The sequence below is a fragment of the Oncorhynchus tshawytscha genome, linkage group LG30, assembly GCF_018296145.1.
Source record: "Oncorhynchus tshawytscha isolate Ot180627B linkage group LG30, Otsh_v2.0, whole genome shotgun sequence".
NCBI lineage: Eukaryota > Metazoa > Chordata > Actinopteri > Salmoniformes > Salmonidae > Oncorhynchus > Oncorhynchus tshawytscha.
This window is the reverse complement of record NC_056458.1, coordinates 38,011,190-38,029,693: the sequence shown is the minus strand read 5'-3', so window position 1 is coordinate 38,029,693 and position 18,504 is coordinate 38,011,190. Positions and strand designations below refer to the sequence as shown.

General features: G+C 43.0%; 1 protein-coding gene across 1 annotated transcript in view; it reads right to left on the bottom strand.

The window, feature by feature from the left end:
* LOC112228197 (follistatin-related protein 4-like) overlaps positions 1-18,504 on the bottom strand; it is a 235,837-nt gene that overhangs the window by 68,536 nt on the left and 148,797 nt on the right. Inside the window, exons 5-6 of the mRNA XM_024393305.2 lie at positions 10,947-11,137; positions 8,080-8,200 (exon numbers count right to left, since the gene is read on the bottom strand). Of these exons, the coding sequence (XP_024249073.1) occupies positions 8,080-8,200; positions 10,947-11,137 (312 nt within the window). The remainder of the gene's footprint in view (positions 1-8,079; positions 8,201-10,946; positions 11,138-18,504) is intronic.

The following is an 18,504-nucleotide window of genomic DNA, read 5'->3' as shown; positions in this document are numbered from 1 at the left end:
ACTCTTTCAAAAGGCGTTTTTTCAAACTGTATTTTTTTAATTTTATCTGCTTTGTTCCAGGGAAATGTTGTCTATGCTGATGGTGACAGGAGGGTGTACAGTTCTCCACAACAGATTCGGGCTGATCAGAGGAACACTTTCTCTGGGTCTGACTCTCTTCTCCGGGGGAAGTGGGGGGGATGTAGAGTGGGACACTCAGCTCCACTCCCAGACACACTTGTTTGAAGTTGCAGGGGGAGCATCGAAACACACAGAAAGAGTGAATCAATGGAGGCATGATAATGAATTATTTCCTTGCTGGAGCAAGAGTTGGAGTGAGATATAAAAGAAGACAACATGCTGTGCAGCTAACAGCCGGGGGCCTCTGTGTGTGAATAATGGTGTGACGGTTCCCAAGGACTCTTGGCACAATTTGATGGTGGAAAAAGAAGGAGATGGCGAGGAGGATGGAAGAGTAGAAGATTCTGGGTGTTCAGGGGTTACAGATTTGTCCTGAGCCATTCCGCAGGACACGATGATACGCATCTCTCCGCTTAATTAGAGAACAACTATTGAAGGGGTGAAATGAAAAGAGTTGAAATGAAAGAGAACGAGAGATGGGAGGATTATCCTCCAGTAATTATCATAGATATTAGATGGTTGGTAGCACAACGCCTCTCCAGTTAGAGTTCACCTTTTTAATGATCAAGTGACTCACTGATGATGTTGGAGATAGGAAATATTTGAATATTACATTAACTTAACTAAGTGTTTTTCTGTCAGATCTTGTATTACATTTCCCCCGGCTGGGCGTCTTTTATTCAAACTCAAGGATTGGACATTAGATTGGAGATTATTAAGACTTTGAGTGAACAGTGAGTTCTCATGTAGAAGAAAAGAAAGCCAAACATCCTCTCGGTGAACTCTGCTGGAAGTCCTTTTATTAGACAATTATTTTGGCTGGCAAACATGAATGATCTTCCAACATTTCCCTGTAATTGTTTGATCTGACAGCCAACTGCTGAAACACTAATGCATTACTTTTTGATCTCCTTTCTAGATGTATTTAGCTGTCTGTGTAAACAAGTGGATAATAATTCTGCCAGCCTAACAAGGATATGGATTTATTTGCATTATACAGCTCTGCAGTATCATTTGACATATGGTTGGATGTTTCTATTGTAAAAAGAAAAAACCCTGTGGTATTTTACAATGTTCAAGATGTTGGATCATATTTTCTGTTTGACATTTTATATTTATTGAAGCTTCCTTCAGGTCTCCCTGTACGGACATCTTTCGTTCCTTTATCCAGACACCCATTGTACCTGTACAATGAAATGTGCGGTTTAGGCTCAGTGTAACAGACAAGTTAATGAGCGTAAACACTTTCCTTCTGTACTGTCCTCCTCTTCTCTTCTCGTCTTCTCTATAGGGAGGGCTGCACTGTTAAGTGCCTCACGAAAGAGATTATTCCAAGATTACAGAGGCACCTACAGTTGCCATGGTGACTCGCTTCGCTTGTCTCAAGGTGGTATGCAGAACACTCGAATCCTCTGACTTCTCGTTGTTTGCCGTCTGACCGTTGGCAGTATTTAAGGGGCTGCCTGTGGAAACTGTAAAACTGTGGACGTGTGGAGGAAGAGATGTGGTGACAGGACATTCTCTGTTTCTGTCACACATTATTAAGGGCTAACACAGCAAACCAACAGAACGTAATTACCTCAGCGCACAGCTGACACAATGAATGTGCCGGAAACCATAAAAATACTCTATTGGAAATGATCCGTGAAGGCCGTGGAGTCATAATGAGCCTTCAAATAAAACACCAATGTGGAACCGAGAGGAGCTGGAGGAGAGGAGCCAACCTGGGAGGTAGACAGGTGGAATAGACCTTTAGTATAGCTATCTAAAGGCACTCTCTCCTATGCTTAGCTAATGATATTCCACTACTCACTGCAGGCTACAACTTCATGTGTGATTATTTGTTGGACAATGACATAAAGATTGAGGTTGTCCACAGTTGCAATTTATAATGTACATGTAGGCTGTTTTTCACTAGCTGGGAAAGTTAGAGAGAGAAAACGATGAAAAATGTGCTGCGGACGCTCTCTGGTGACGGAGAGAAACTGTGTCTTTCTACGGGTGGGTTTAATTGACTGTGCCTTTGCTAATGTAGTTATTTTCATCCCTTGGAGAGCTATGATCTCCTTGTGATAAGCATACCCTTCTGATGGCCTGTGTAATCTTCCCCTGTGGAGCATATAGATCACACACAGACAGGGGGCTGGCGCGAGCCGCTCTCCCTGACCTTCACACAGACAGGGGACTGGCGCGAGCCGCTCTTCCTGACCTTCACACAGACAGGGGACTGGCACGAGCCGCTCTTCCTGACCTTCACACAGACAGGGGACTGGCGCGAGCCACTCTTCCTGAGCTTCACACAGACAAGGGACTGGCGCGAGCCGCTCTTCCTGACCTTCACACAGACAGCGGACTGGCGCGAGCCGCTCTTCCTGACCTTCACACAGACAGGGGACTGACACGTGCCGCTTTTCCTGAGCTTCACACAGACAGGGGACTGACACGTGCCGCTTCTCCTGAGCTTCACACAGACAGGGGACTGACACGTGCCGCTTTTCCTGAGCTTCACACAGACAGGGGACTGACACGTGCCGCTTTTCCTGAGCTTCACACAGACAGGGGACTGACACGTGCCGCTTTTCCTGAGCTTCACACAGACAGGGGACTGACACGTGCCACTTTTCTTGAGCTTCACACAGACAGGGGACTGACACATGCCGCATTTCTTGAGCTTCACACAGACAGGGGACTGGTGCGTACCGCTCTTCCTGAATTTCATACAGACAGGGTCATTCCTCCCCACTGCAAGCCCTGCCCCTCAGCACATTCCATCATGTGCGCGCGCACACACACACACACACACACACACTTTCCAACCAATTACACTTGTCTCCCCTTCTTTTCCCTGTTTTTCCTCTCACCTCCTCCCCCTGACCCTTCTCTCCTCTTCCCCCTGACCCATGTCTCGTCCTTCCCATGATCCCTATCTCCTCCTCCCCCTGACCCCTGCCGCCTCTTCCCCTGATCCCTTTCTCCTCCTTCCCCTGATCCCTATCTCCTCCTCCCCCTGATCCCTATCTCCTCCTCCCCCTGACCCCTGCTGCCTCCACCCCTGACCCGTCTCACCCCCGACCCCTCTCTCCTCCTCCTCCTGACCCCTCTTTCCTCCTCCTCCTGAACCCCTCTCTCCTCCTCCCCCTGACTCCTATCTCCTCCTCCCCCTGACTCCTCCTCCCCCTCCCCCTGACCCCTCTCGCCTCCTCCTGCTCCTGACCCCTCTCTCCTGCTCCTCCTGACCTCTCTCTCCTCCTGCTCCTGACCCCTCTCTCCTCCTCCTCCTGACCTCTCTCTCCTCCTCCCCCTGACTCCTATCTCCCCTATCTCCTCCACAACACTCTGTTTCAGCCACTTCATTAATTAAGCAGATCTGCTGACGGTGCCAGCCAGCGCAGCTCGGCATGTCCTTATAATTCCATTATTAACGGCAACCATGAAAAACAAATAGACTCCCAGCGAAGGGAGCTCTGAGCACAATGCCTCTAACTCCAGCATTCCCTCTCCTCCCTCGTATTGCATCGTTCTTCCTCTCCTCTCCTTTCCTCTACTCCGTTCTCTTCTCCGGCCGTGACCCCACTCTCCGACTAAGTTTCAGGAGGAGTTGGGATATGCAAAAACAAACCATCTAATTAATACAAGTGTGAAATAGGACAAATATAACCACCCACAATAGAGAAATACTGTACGCACATACAGTGTGTAAGAGTCAGTATACATTTATCTCAGCTCCACCACAGGCACTGCGGCTATTCAACGACCATCACTTATTCTGCTTTGTAAAGAACAAGAGGTCTCTTCTTCTTTTGGCTGAGACAAGCTCTCAAACTTTCCATCATTTATGAACTCACTGCCTTCCTGAAGACAATGTATACGAAATGCTTCAGTCTGGTTTTAGACTCCATCATAGCACTGAGACTGCACTTGTGAAGGTGGTAAATGACCTTTTAATGGCATCAGACCGAGGCTCTGCATCTGTCCTCGTGCTCCTAGACCTTAGTGCTGCTTTTGATACCACCGATCACCACATTCTTTTGGAGAGATTGGTCTACACGGACAAGTTCTGGCCTGGTTTAGATCTTATCTGTTGGAAAGATATCAGTTTGTCTCTGTGAATGGTTTGTCCTCTGACAAATCAAATAAATTTCAGTGTTCCTCAAGGTTCCGTTTTAGGACCACTCTTGTTTTCACTATATATTTTACCTCTTGGGGATGTCATTCGAAAACATAATGTTAACTTTCACTGCTATGCGGATGACACACAGCTATACATTTCAATGAAACATGGTGAAGCCCCAAAATTGCCCTTGCTAGAAGCCTGTGTTTCAGACATAAGGAAGTGGATGGCTGCAAACTTTCTACTTTTAAACTCGGACAAAACAGAGATGCTTGTTCTAGGTCCCAAGAAACAAAGAGATCTTTTGTCGAATCTGACAATTAATCTTAATGGTTGTACAGTCGTCCCAAATAAAACTGTGAAGGACCTCAGCGTTACTCTGGACCCTCATCTCTCTTTTGACGAACATATCAAGATTGTTTCAAGGACAGCTTTTAACCATCTACGTAACATTGCAAAAATCATAAACTTTCTGTCCAAATATAATGCAGAAAAATTAATCCATGCTTTTGTTACTTCTAGGTTAGACTACTGCAATGCTCTACTTTCCGGCTACCTGGATAAAGCACTAAATAAATGGGTTAGTGCTTCAGTTAGTGCTAAATACGGCTGCTAGAATCCTGACTAGAACCAAAAAATGTGATCATAATACTCCAGTGCTAGCCTCCCTACACTGGCTTCCTGTCAATGCAAGGGCTGATTTCAAGGTTTTACTGCTAACCTACAAAGCATTACATGGGCTTGCTCCTACCTATCTCTCTGATTTGGTCCTGCCGTACATACCTACACATACGGTCACAAGACGCAGGCCTCCTAATTGTCCCTAGAATTTCTAAGCAAACAGCTGGAAGCAGGGCTTTCTCCTATAGAGCTCCATTTTTATGGAATGGTCTGCCTACCCATGTGAGAGACGCAAACTCGGTCTCAATCTTTAAGTCTTTACTGAAGACTAATCTCTTCAGTGGTTCATATGATTGAGTGTAGTCTGGCCCAGGAGTGTGAAGGTGAACGGAAAGGCTCTGGAGCAATGAACCGCCCTTGCTGTCTCTGCCTGGCCGGTTCCCCTCTTTCCACTGGGATTCTTTGCCTCTAACCCTATAACAGGGGCTGAGTCACTGGCCTACTGGTGCTCTTTCATGCCGTCCCTAGAAGGGGTGCGTCACTTGAGTGGGTTGAGTCATTGATGTGATCTTCCTGTCTGGGTTGGCGCCCCCCTTGGGTTGTGCCGTGGCGGAGATCTTTGTGGGCTATACTCGGCCTTGTCTCAGGATGGAAAGTTGGTGGTTGAAGTTATCCCTCTAGTGGTGTGGGGGCTGTGCTTTGGCAAAGTGGGTGGGGTTATATCCTTCCTGTTTGGCCCTGTCCGGGGGTATCATTGGATGGGGCCACAGTGTCTCCTGACCCCTCCTGTCTCAGCCTCCAGTATTTATGCTGCAGTAGTTTATATGTCGGGGGGCTAGGGTCAGTTTGTTATATCTGGAGTACTTCTCCTGTCTTATCCGGTGTCCTGTGTGAATTTAAGTATGCTCTCTCTAATTCTCTCTTTCTCTCTTTCTTTCTCTCTCTCGGAGGACCTGAGCCCTTGGACCATCCCTCAGGACTACCTGGCATGATGACTCCTTGCTGTCCCCAATCCACTTGGCCGTGCTGTTGTTCCAGTTTCAACTGTTCTGCCTGCGGCTATGGAATCCTGACCTGTTCACCGGACGTGCTACCTGTCCCAGACCTATTATTTGACCATGCTGGTCATTTATGAACATTTGAACATCTTGGCCATGTTCTGTTATAATCTCCACCCGGCACAGCCAGAAGAGGACTGGCCACCCCTCATAGCCTGGTTCCTCTCTAGGTTTCTTCCTAGGTTTTGGCCTTTCTAGGGAGTTTTTCCTAGCCAACGTGCTTCAACACCTGCATTGCTTGCTGTTTGGGGTTTTAGGCTGGGTTTCTGTACAGCACTTTGAGATATCAGCTGATGTACGAAGGGCTATATAAATAAATTTGATTTGATTTGATGAATGCTACTATTTGTTAAATACTCATTGGGCCAAAATTCAAGCAGATATTTTTCTGACTGAAAAATGGTCTGTGATTATAAATGTACAGTTATAGCATGAAGGGAATTGGACATTTATTCAAAACCCTCCTGACAGACCAGGGCAAAGAATAAAGCAACAGGATACTGGAAACAGAAGAAAATAAACAACAATGCTATGCTGAACTGTCAGATGCCTAAGTAGACAAAGTAGATCAATGCAAATACCATCACTTTTTGAGGGGGGTTTCTAAAGCCAGATACCATCACTTCCTGAGGGGGGTTTCTAAAGCCAGATACCATCACTTCCTGAGGGGGGTTTCTAAAGCCAGATACCATCACTTCTTGAGGGGGTTTCTAAAGCCAGATACCATCACTTCCTGAGGGGGGTTTCTAAAGCCAGATACCATCACTTCCCGAGGGGGGTTTCTAAAGCCAGATACCATCACTTCTTGATGGGGGTTTCTAAAGCCAGATACCATCACTTCCTGAGGTGGGTTTCAAAAGTCAAATACCATCACTTCCTGAGGGAGGTTTCTAAAGCCAGATACCATCACTTCCTGAGAGGGGCTTCTAAAGCCAAATACCATCACTTTCTGAGGGGGGTTTCTAAAGCAAAATACCCTCATTTGCTGAGGGGGGTTTCTAAAGCCAGATACCATCACTTCCTGATTTGTGTTTCTAAAGCCAGATACCATCACTTCCTGATTGGGGTTTCTAAAGCCAAATACCGTCACTTCCTCAGAGGAGTTTCTAAAGCCAAAGAGAACTCCAACTTTGGAATGAAATTTGTCTGCCTTTTATGGAACAGAACCCTCTCCCTACACAACAGCATCTGCAGAACGGGGCTCTTACCAGTGAATGTCGTTGTCCAGTATATCTACCAAGCATGGCATCCACAGAGAGAGCTTGTGTGGAAACACCTGAGCTAACCTGGCATCTCGACGCAGGAATATCCATCCATAGAATATAAACCATAACACAAGATGAGCCTCTTCTTAATAAATATACCCACTCCTTGTTTTAGTCTTACGTAACACATCAGCCTTGAACAATGTCTGATCAATGACATGTTTTATTAGTCCCAACCCTCTCCTTCATCCCCCTGTTAGACATCAGTTACACCCTCCTCCAAACAGACCCACCGCCAGCCATGCTCACAGCCCATCTGGAGGCTGAAAGCAAAGTAACAGTATAATGACAACAATGATTACACTAAAACCCAATTATTACTACTGTATGGTTAATGACTGTTGAGCCTTAATGGACCTGTGTTTTTTGCGAAAGCCTTCAAAATTGTCCCACACCATCTACTGCTAACAGCCTGTTTATCGGCTTTGTCCAATTGGGTGGACCGTCCTTTTCCGTCTGGGCTATCCATTTTGGGGCTCGGATCGCATATCTGGTTTCTAATCATACTGGCTGAAATGTATGGGGGAGAAAGGGGGGTTTGGTGGTGTAGAGATGGCCTCTCAGAGGTAACGTAACTCCAGTCATAGGGTGGTTTTGTCATCCTCTGTTCCAGCCCAAATCCAAACTGCCATTATTGTCTGTGTGATTAGGTTTATTAGTCCTGATGACCAGGTGCTCTCAGACACAGCTCAGCACAGCTCAGAGGCCCATAATGAGACCTGGCTTGGCGAACAGGGCAGAGGATTGCCAGATTGTTGCGTAGCCTGAGCCAGGTTTATCTGGTCTGATCCGGTCTTATCCTGATGAGGTGGCCTGAGAGAGGGGGAAAGAGAAAGAGAGAGAAAGAGAGCGAGATAGAGATAGATTGAGAGGGAGAGAGAAGTGGATTTAAAGCTGGACTTACGAAAAGCAGTGTAGAACTCGTGCAGAGTGAGGTGTCCGTCGTTGTTGTAATCATCGTAGCGGAGCAGGTCCTGCATGGTACACTCCAGCAGACTGTCCTCCAGGTGCTCCTTCATAGAGATCTGGACAGGAGGATGGAAACCATAGACTGTATTACAATGATTATATTCCATGATTCACATTCTAGTTCTGGATATAAACCATGGGACCAAGTCGCATATAACAACTGTCTTCCTTTATTCCCTTAGCGGTCTTCCTTCTTCTCTTAACCTTTATTTTAGCCTTGTTCTATGTTTAATTCCTTTGGGAAAAGAACAGGTGCAAACTATGCACTTGGTGAGTCTTAAATCTGGCCCCATTCTGTACCATCTATAGAGGGAGGAAGAACCTGTGTGCAGAGCAAGTGAAATACTGCTTTACACACTGAGAGAACTGATGATGACATTTAGTGACATTTCTTTTTATTTCTTTCATTTCTCTGATCTTGGATGGATATCTTCCTAAAACAGAATTTATAAATGTTAAAAATTGAAATGTCTCTTGGCTATGTGTCAAGATTAATAACTGCCAACCATGATTTGATCAGATCTTCAATCAGATCTTTAAAAATGCTGAGATGCGAGAAATAGTTCTTAATGTATTCCACGTCGATCCTGTCTCCTCAAAGTATAAAAGTGCCAAGAATGTGTCCCAAATGGCACTCTGTTCCCTACATAGATCAAAAGTATTGCACTATTATATAGGGAATAGGGTGCCAATTGGGAGGCAGGCAGTCTTTTTTTTGTTTAATGGGACATAAAGTGATTTTTTAAATAGATCACAAACCTACACATCACTTTAGTATAGAAAGTCACACATTTAATAAAACCATCCTAATTTTCCAATTCAATTTTATAATTAGCAGTGCCTCACCCACGTGTTAAAGCAAAGTTGTTATTCTAAGCTTTTCCGTTTTGTTCAATATAGTATTATGCAGTGCATTCGAAAAGTATTCAGACCCCTTGACAGTTTTCACATTTTGTTACGTTATAGCCTTATTCTAAAAATGATTTAAAAAACATTTTCTCTCATCAATCTACACACAATACCTTATAATGACTAAGCGAAAACAGGTTTTTAGAAATGTTTGCAAATGTATTAAATATAAAAAAACAGAAATACCTTATATACATAAGTATTCAGACCCTTTGCTATGAGACTCGAAATTGAGCTCAGGTGCATCCTGTTTCAATTGATCATCCTTGAGATATTTTTATAACTTGATAGAGTCCACCTGTGGTAAATTCCATTGATTGGACATGATTTTGAAAGGCACACACCTGTCTATATAAGATCCCATTGTTGAGAGTGCATGTCAGAGCAAAAACCAAGCAATGAGGTTGAAGGAATTGTGTCGAGGCACAGATCTGGGGAAGGGTACCAAAAAATGTTTGCAGCATTGAAAGTCCCAAAGAACACAGTGGCCTCCATCATTCTTAAATGGAAGAGGTTTGGAACCAATAACTGAGAAATTGGGGGAGAAGGGACTTGGTCGGGGATGTGACCAAGAATCTGATGGGCTCTCTGACACACCTTCAGAGTTCCTCTGTTGAGATGGGAGAACCTTCCGGAAGGGCAACCATCTCTGCAGCACTCCACCAATCAGGCCTTTATAGTAGAGTGGCCAGATGGAAGCCTGTCCTCAGTAAAAGGCACATGACAGCCCATTTGGAGGTTGCTAAAAGGCACCTAAAGAAATCTTAGACCATGAGAAGTGAGATTCTCTGGTCTGATGAGACCAATATTGAACTCTTTGGACTGAATGCCAAGCGTTACATCTGGATGAAACCTGGCACTATCCCTATGGTGAAGCATGGTGGTGGCAGCGTCATGCTGTGGGGATGTTTTTCAGCGCCAGGGACTGGGAGACTAGTCAGGATCAAGGGAAAGATGAACGGAGCAAAGTACAGAGAGATCCTTGATGAAGACCTGCTCCAGAGCGCTCAGGACCTCAGACTGGGGCAAAGGTTAATCTTCCAACAGGACAATGACCCTAAGCACACAGCCAAGACAACGCAGGAGTGGCTTCGGGACACGTCTCTGAATGTCCTTGAGTGGCCCAGAGCCCTGACTTGAACCTGATCTAACATTTTTGGAGAAACCTGAAAATGTGCTGCGACGTTCCCCATCCAACCTGACAGAGCTTGAGAGGATCTGCAGAGAAGAATGGGAGAAACTCCCCAAATATACTGTAGGTGTGCCAAGCTTGTAGTGTCATACTCAAGAAAAATCTAGGCTGTAATCGCTGCCAAAGGTGCTTCAACAAAGTACTGAGTAAAGGGTCTAAATACTTATGTAAATGTGATATTTTGGTTTTGTATCTTTAATAAATTAGCAAAAATGTCTATAAACATGTTTTTGCTATGTAATTATGGGGTGTTGTGTGTAGATTGGTGAGAAAAAAAATAATTGAAAACATTTTAGAATAAAGCTGTAACATAACAAAATGTGTAAAAAGTGAAGTGGTCTGAATACTTTCTGAATGCACCGGAGGCTATGATAACCTACAGATCACCTACTCATTGGTCTAAAACATTTCCACAGGTCACAATTTTAATTATACCATTATCATTTTGTAATTAATTTTGAACGATAGCATTGTGTTGAGAGAGAACAAGAGGTTCACCCTAACCTTTCTCAAAGAAAGGTAATTAACCAACTCTAACTACGTTTTGTTTCATTAAGTAGGCTGAACTGGTCCCATTGGGCCCTGGTCAAAAGTAGGGAATAGTAGAAGTACTAATCACCCATGAGTGGAGATTCATCCAAAAACACCAATCAGTGTGGCCCTGATGCCCACCGTAATCTAATTCTCTGAGAAGTACACACCTGTGCCAACTCGTCACTGCCCAGACGGCCGTCCTGGTCCATGTCCAGGTACTTAAACATGGTGTCCACCAGGGCTCTCTTCTGGTCCATGTCTCTCAACGTGTTCCTGTCCCCGCCGGTTAGGCCGTTAGGCTGCATATCCAGCAGCATACTCTTCAGCTTGTTGTACTCCGCCATGGTGCACGGGTCCCCTATAAAAACACAACACAGACTTTCAATTAACCTCATTAGGTTACAATGACCTTACTGCTGCAGGACTAATTGACTTTGGAGGATGGTTAAGTGTGTAAGAGTGTGTGTGTGTGTGTGTGTGTGTGTGTGTGTGTGTGTGTGTGTGTGTGTGTGTGTGTGTGTGTGTGTGTGTGTGTGTGTGTGTGTGTGTGTGTGTGTGTGTGTGTAAGCTTGCTTCTGTACGAGCTGCAGTGTGCCTGTGTATCTGCTTGCATAATATGTTTGCAGGGGGTCCAATTAATTATATTTAATCTTCCAATCCACATGAAAACAAAAGGTAAACAGTCTCGTTGAGATACATTCGATGGTTTTGTCCTATTTCACTTGCTGAGGGATTAACACCCATGTTTCAAACACAGCATCAAATCCTGCCTGGTTTGTTTCCTAGCCCCCTGATGAATATGTACAGAGGAATGGAGGAGCCTAGATTAATCAAGTGAAGCTAAGAGTGTGTTTATTCCTTACTTAAAGTTATGCAAACACAGGCCACCCACTGCGTGCCTCTTTAGGACTTAATATGAATGGAGAGCATCGCTCGGCTCCCCCTTCCCTCCTCTTCCCTCCATCAACTTAGTCCTTCCCTCCTCCAACTCAGCTGCCTGTGATAGTTGACAGGGGGTTGGAGAGGTGCCTGTGCATCTCTGCCAAGTGATGAGCGCACAAAATATTAAAAGCTCATTGATATGAAGTCATTAGAAAATGTCCCCTGATCGCTGCAAAGAGCCATACCCTTTCCGGCGAGGACAAGAGATGGATTGCAATGCCTAATTCAGATTATAAACTGGGTGGTTCGAGCCCTGAATGCTGATTGGCTGACATCTGTGGTATATCAGACCATATACCACGGGTATGACAAAACATTTATTCTTACTGCTCTAATTACGTTGGTAATCAGTTAATAATAGCAATAAGGCACCTCGGGGGTTTGTGATTCATGGCCAGTATACCACGGCTAAGGGTTGTGTCAAGGCATTCCGCGTTGTCTAAGAACAGCCCTTAGCCGTGGTATATTGCCATATACCAAACCCCTCTCTGGCCTTATTGCTTAAGTAGACTTCAACATCAATTAATGACGTCCAGCGCATCCAGCCTGCAGCCACACTACATATCCTCAAAACATGGTTAAAACTATACTTTTTATATCATTGATGGTCAGTCCTTGCATCCATTGTTCTGTCTATGAATTTGAGAGCGATTACATTTCTCCAGCCTTATCCGGCAGCTTTTTACCAGCAACTACCAATTGCCGCTTTAAGGCTCTAGAAAGAAGAAATGTCTCCTACATTGCTTTTTGGTGACACACAGAGGCCTGATGACTAAATTATGTTCCTTTCTTCTTCAGGACATGACCGACCCAAACAAACCAGACCTTTACGGGCACTATTTTGCCTACCCTGTATTGTCTGTTTGAGCAAAACGTGTGCCGTTGAAAAGACCCGCCGTTGGCACTGCTCTGGTGCTTTCCATTAGCATGACATGGGGTCAATGCACCAGCCCTTTCTCTTCTCCTGCATTCAGTGGCTGATCAATCATTGATGAACCTGCCAGGAAGATGGGGAGGGATTCTATTTTCAAGTTTTCAAATCCGGTAATGAAATACATCTATCAAGGTGGCGGTGTGAGGAGAAAGGTCAATGGTGATACGGGATAAGTTGTTATGACACGCCATTAATCCAGGATCCTCAATTATCTCCTCGCTTTTTTCGGGGAATAGATCTCATGACCTTTCACAGACAACCGGGCCATCTGCAGCGGTCCACGGCATGCAAGAGGCAATCATGTCAAGGTCTCGGCTAAATCCCTGTTCAACGTTATTCCTTCTGGGGGGATGGAATGTGCCACGGAACAGACACCAGGGATCATCACATATTCAGTCATCATCGCTGCTTTCAAAGGAAATGAAAATCAAGGACTGCAAACCAGCGATTTACATTGTTTTCTTTATCCATTTGTTGAGATGAATGTCCTTATTTTCCCCAGTGATGCTCAGTGATGTCCCCTGCATGTCCTAGCAATAAATATTTCTCATTCTGCTGAACCCAGCAGCTAAGGAATCAGACTATCTTACAGTATATCCTCCTGTCGCTGAACTTGTACTGTACTTGGGGCTGAAATTCACTTTACTGCCTGGTTGAAATGTTAGCTGCTTAAGTGAGCGATCCGAACCTGATGTCAATGTCCGGGAGACAACACCCAGTGCAATTCTGCTGTTCAACCGAGGACAACCTCAGAGCTCCCTTTTTCTAATGTCAGGAAGAAGAAGAAGAAGAAACTAGCCACCATGCTGCTACAGGGACAATGTGTGAACTGGTCAACTACATTTACAAGGATAAATTAGAATATATAGCGCAGATACACTGAACAAAAGAAGAGAGTATCTAATCGAGCTATTAAAAATGACAAAAATAAAAGAGTAGGTGTCTGAAGGCCTCCTTATATCTGTTCTGATTCGGAAGTAAAAGCATATTCTAATACATCAGCTGATGGAACCTTACTACAATGCCTCATGGGCATTGAGTAGTGCTCCTGTTTGATTTATGATAGCTTGACCTCCATGGGCTGAGATGATTGGGTTATTTATCGCCATGCCGTCTGTGTCCTGCTAACGCAGAAATATTGACTTCCCTCTTGGGTAATTATGGAGATGATAGATAGATAGATACTTTCCTCACTCCACTTGAGCGACATCAGGTCGGAAGTCATCGTCTTCGTCCCAAATAGCATCCTAGTCCTTGTGTGGTGCACGACATTTGACCAGAGTTCTATGGGCCCTGGTCAAAAGTAATCCACTAAATAGGGAATAAGGTGCCATTTGGGATGCAGACGGTGAATCAATGCCTGGTCAGGGGTCATTTGAGAGTTATATGTTGCATGGACATTGCCCTCTTTGAGACATGAGCCAATTAAATACTTGCCCGTTTAATTTAGACATAAGTTCTCACAGGGATAGCCTATAACTATCGCCCAAAGCCAACTAAAGTAGCCTGCGATGCAGCATCTAACGGCAGCCACATACTGTACTGTAATAGAGAAAACTTTACTTCTGTCTCAATCTGCCAGGGTAAATAAAGTACATGTAGTCAAAAGACAAATCAACAACACAGAGACCACTTAAAAACCCCATCTCTCTTTTCAACCCAACTCAACAAATACATAATCTATGCTGTCACAAATCTGGAAGAATGTGACTGTAGTGAAACGGGAATGTTTGCCGTAAGAGCTCTGCCAAGGGAAAACTATAGCTTTTTTTGTATTGTGGCAATTGTGACAACAATCTGTGTTTATTACAAGAACAAGCCAGAAGGAATGGCAAGCTACATAAGAGAAACAATCAATGTTCCAAGCACGTCTTGAGATCCCAGTCTTCATATTATTTAAGTGGTGGATGTGGCATGGTGTCATGCATTAAGTATTGCCATTGACAGAATGCCTCAGAATGCACCTAGCCCAATAACTCAACCATATAAAGCCTATATTCTCAATTTTTCACCAGCTAATAGATGTTTACTTCTATTGGTGTTTCTTGAATGAACCCATGCTCTGAAAAATCAATCAACTCCCAATAGCAATGCCATCTTGGGTAGCAAGATGCCCAGCAACTCTCAACTTGGACAGTTTAATCTATAGTGATAGCTCGGGGATAGTATATCATATTATATTGTTTTTAGATCAGTGCCAAGGATTGTGAGGACAGTAGTTTAACAGCCATTGAGAAGTAATCTCAATCGTTCTCCCAACATTTTTGTCATGTCTCACATTTCCAAATGATGCCATTATATTAGCTGAGTAAAGACATCCAGTCTCCCCCATATGTACTGCAGTCAGGAGGTGTGTGTGCTTGGCAAACATTATCTGACTTACTGCACCTTGGGACAGGCTAAATGAGAACTTGTTGCAACATGAGAGGTATTGGCAAAGCAGTGAAGGAGAAATACTGTAGGAGGACTGCTATGGAAACCTATATATGCTATATATGCTAGCTGCACCTCCCTCTCTATCTCTGCATTCTCCCAGTTTTAAAGTACATGTGTATATACTATTTTGTGGAGTAACACACCTGTTAAACTTCCAAGATCAAAACGCACCTTTGGAGATATAAAACAGGAATATCCTGAATTGGGATCATCTAAAATGTGTGGAAAAACTATCACTTCCCACTGGGCACATCATGTCATTTCAACATAGATAATTAGGTAATATTTGGTTGAGACGTTGATCAATGAGATTACCACCTATATTCACCCACTCAAAAAGACAGCAAAAAGTTAGTTGAATTTCCAATGTGTTATCACTATGTTTTCAACCTTCCAAAAGCACAACCAAATTCCAATGGCAAAACAATGTCAGATATTTGGTTAAATTGTTAATCCAAATGTCTATCACTGCGCTTTAACCATGTAAAAGCAAAGCAAAGTTCACATAGGAATACAATTTTAGATATTTTGTTTATTTATACTAGGATTCTCCAACCCTGTTCCTGAAGAGCTAACCCCTTGTAGGTTTTCGCTCCAACCCTTGTTGCAACTTAACCTGATTTAACTAAATAAAATCAAGCCAAACTTTAAATGCACGTCAAATAAACTTTGATTTGATTTAGTCCTATTCTTTAACTTAGATTTTTGGTTGAGGTGGAGATGTAAATCAAACATTCATTTTCAGACTAACTGGAATTAAAGCCAGACTAAGTCAGAGGTACAGTTGGAACTATCCAAACAGAAGGTACATCTCCTTCAAATGTTGATATTTGGTTGCGTTAATAACCAAACACAATTCAATATCCCCTTTGAAATATAATAAACAGCCTATTAATGTGTGGCCAAGTTAACAAAGATCGGTTGGATTCACGTCTCCAACTAATCCAAAAATAAAAGTTAAAGAATGGGACCCCACTGGGAACACACTGGTTGAATCAACGTTGTTTCCACATAATTTCAACAAAATGACATTGAACCAACTTGGAATAGACGTTGAATTGTCATATGTGCTCAGTGGGACATTCTTGTTACTATTTTCCAACAGGGCAGAAAAGTACTGTAATCAAACTATACAACACCTTTTTCTACTCTACAATAAAGTATGGTCTAGGACGAGTGTTCATGATGTCTTGCAGTGTATTGTGTATTATTGTGTAATAAACAGTCAGGTGACTTTCACAGTCATCTCTTCTAGTGTGGCTCCTACACTTTTACCAATGTGTTTCTCAACCACCCAGTCAAATCACCAACCCAATCCAAGCCACAAATAAACCCCACCTGTACATGTTAATAGAGTTGCATTTGCCGTCGCGACATAATAGATTGTTAAAGAAAATATTTGTGAAGCTAGCGCTCAGCTAACAGATTAGGAGTACAAGTGTAGGACGTTGATGACATTTTTAGCATACATTTCTCTGACCACACCTGCAGTGTAAACTACAGTACAATCTCCTGGCTTGTCCTGGCAGTTGGCTGAGCTAGGGCTGCAGACTGTCGCCTCAGAGGAACAGAGGGTTTCAATTGCCTGGCTAGCTGCTGGGAACAGCAGCCTCAGTGACCCCCATCCACACTGAGGCCCAGAGACCAATCACAAACAGCCATCATTAGCCTGCTCCGTCACACTGGTGACCTTGTGTGTACCTTTCAGAGGCTTGAAAGGGAGATGGAGAAACTACTTCAGAAAGGTACAGAAACTGTGCTGTGTGCAATGTTGCTACTGTAAGTTGTACGAGTGTTAATCTTTTTTTTTTTTAAATTTGTCTGCAAACATAGCAACAAGATGAAACATACATAATTAACTGTACAGGAGCTCATCAACTTTTGCCTGGTTGCTTAGACTTAATTAATCACTGTACAGCAGGAAGAGAGAGACAATTAACTATATAAGGGGCATTTACAGTAATTGGATGATAGAGTTCAACTTTTGAGAGCAGAACTATGATGACAAAGACTTTTAGAATACTTTCAATAAATGTATAATTAAAAATGACAGCATAAACTACCAAAAACTACTATTCAGCTGTTGATGGACAATGGGTTGCTGTCTCTGAAGTACATATGTACAGATGTAGGATCTTAATTTGAGCCAGTTTTCTACAGTAGGGAAATTATCCTGCAGTAACAGGAAATGTTAATTATTATGTGGATTATAATCCATGAATTGCTTTTGTAAGTGAACATTTCAAAGTGGAAATTAAAAACTTCAGAAGCCTTTTTACACCTCACATATACTACACGTTTTATATTTCCTGCATTGTAGGAAAGTTTTCCTGCAACAGGGTGATCGAATTAAGATCCTACATCTATAGTATGAGCAGATACCTGACTAGGGAAAAGCATTGCATTCATTTACAATGCAGTGGAATAGAAAAAAAGTCAAATAAAAAAAATAAAGGTGAAAGAAAGTATGAGAGGAACAGCCCTTTCATTCTCTCATGAATTCCATAGTCAGAAAGAGAAAGAGAAATGCAATATCTTCCTTTCATCTCAGAGTTTTATCTTTCATCTACCTTACATTTAATCTTTGACTGGTTGCCTTCTAAAAATGAGTTTTCACTGCTGCACTATTTTGTGTTGGAACTCCACGACAGAGAAGACATTTTTCTTATGTAAATGTGGCAGCTTCAACAACTAAGTAACTACCCTTCTGCTCTGAATGTGCAAAGATGACACTGAAATGCAATATCATTATCAGTTATATGAGATACATTTCGACAGAGCTCTTTTTTTTTTTTAAAGTGTGAGGTACTGTTTAAAAACACTTCACAAAATGTAGATTTGTACTTTTTACAGATGCTTAGATAACAGAAGACTCACATTTCCATATATTTTAGGAAAGGTAGATACAGAGAATGGTGGGAAGTAATTGTCATAGCCTCCATTCTTTACTTGAGTGAATAAATTAGTATAGATATGCTTTGTTTAAAACACATTTTGGCTTTATTCAATTCAATCAAGTAGAGGCCCATTTGATTGTTGCGGGATAGTTCAAGCTTCATGTTTGTAACTCGTATTATGATTCAGCTCTAGGTTGGTTTGTTTCATTTCTTATCAAACGAAGGCTAAGTAGTTTGCTGTTTGATTTCCATGTCTCAGTCTCCATAACTACACAATTATTGTAACTTTAAACCAAGCTAATTTAAATGTGTGCTTATGAAAAGAGGGAATGACTGTGTATACATGTTCCTCTTTTGCAGATCTATGCAATCATTGTTGTTCTAATTTACAGATAAACAATTACAGTATGATAATGTGTGCTGCTTAACCACACTAACTTGAATGTTTGGTAGCAACTCTCACAAAAGTACAACTCACAAAAAAACATTTCACAATTTTTTAAAATCGTGTTCTAA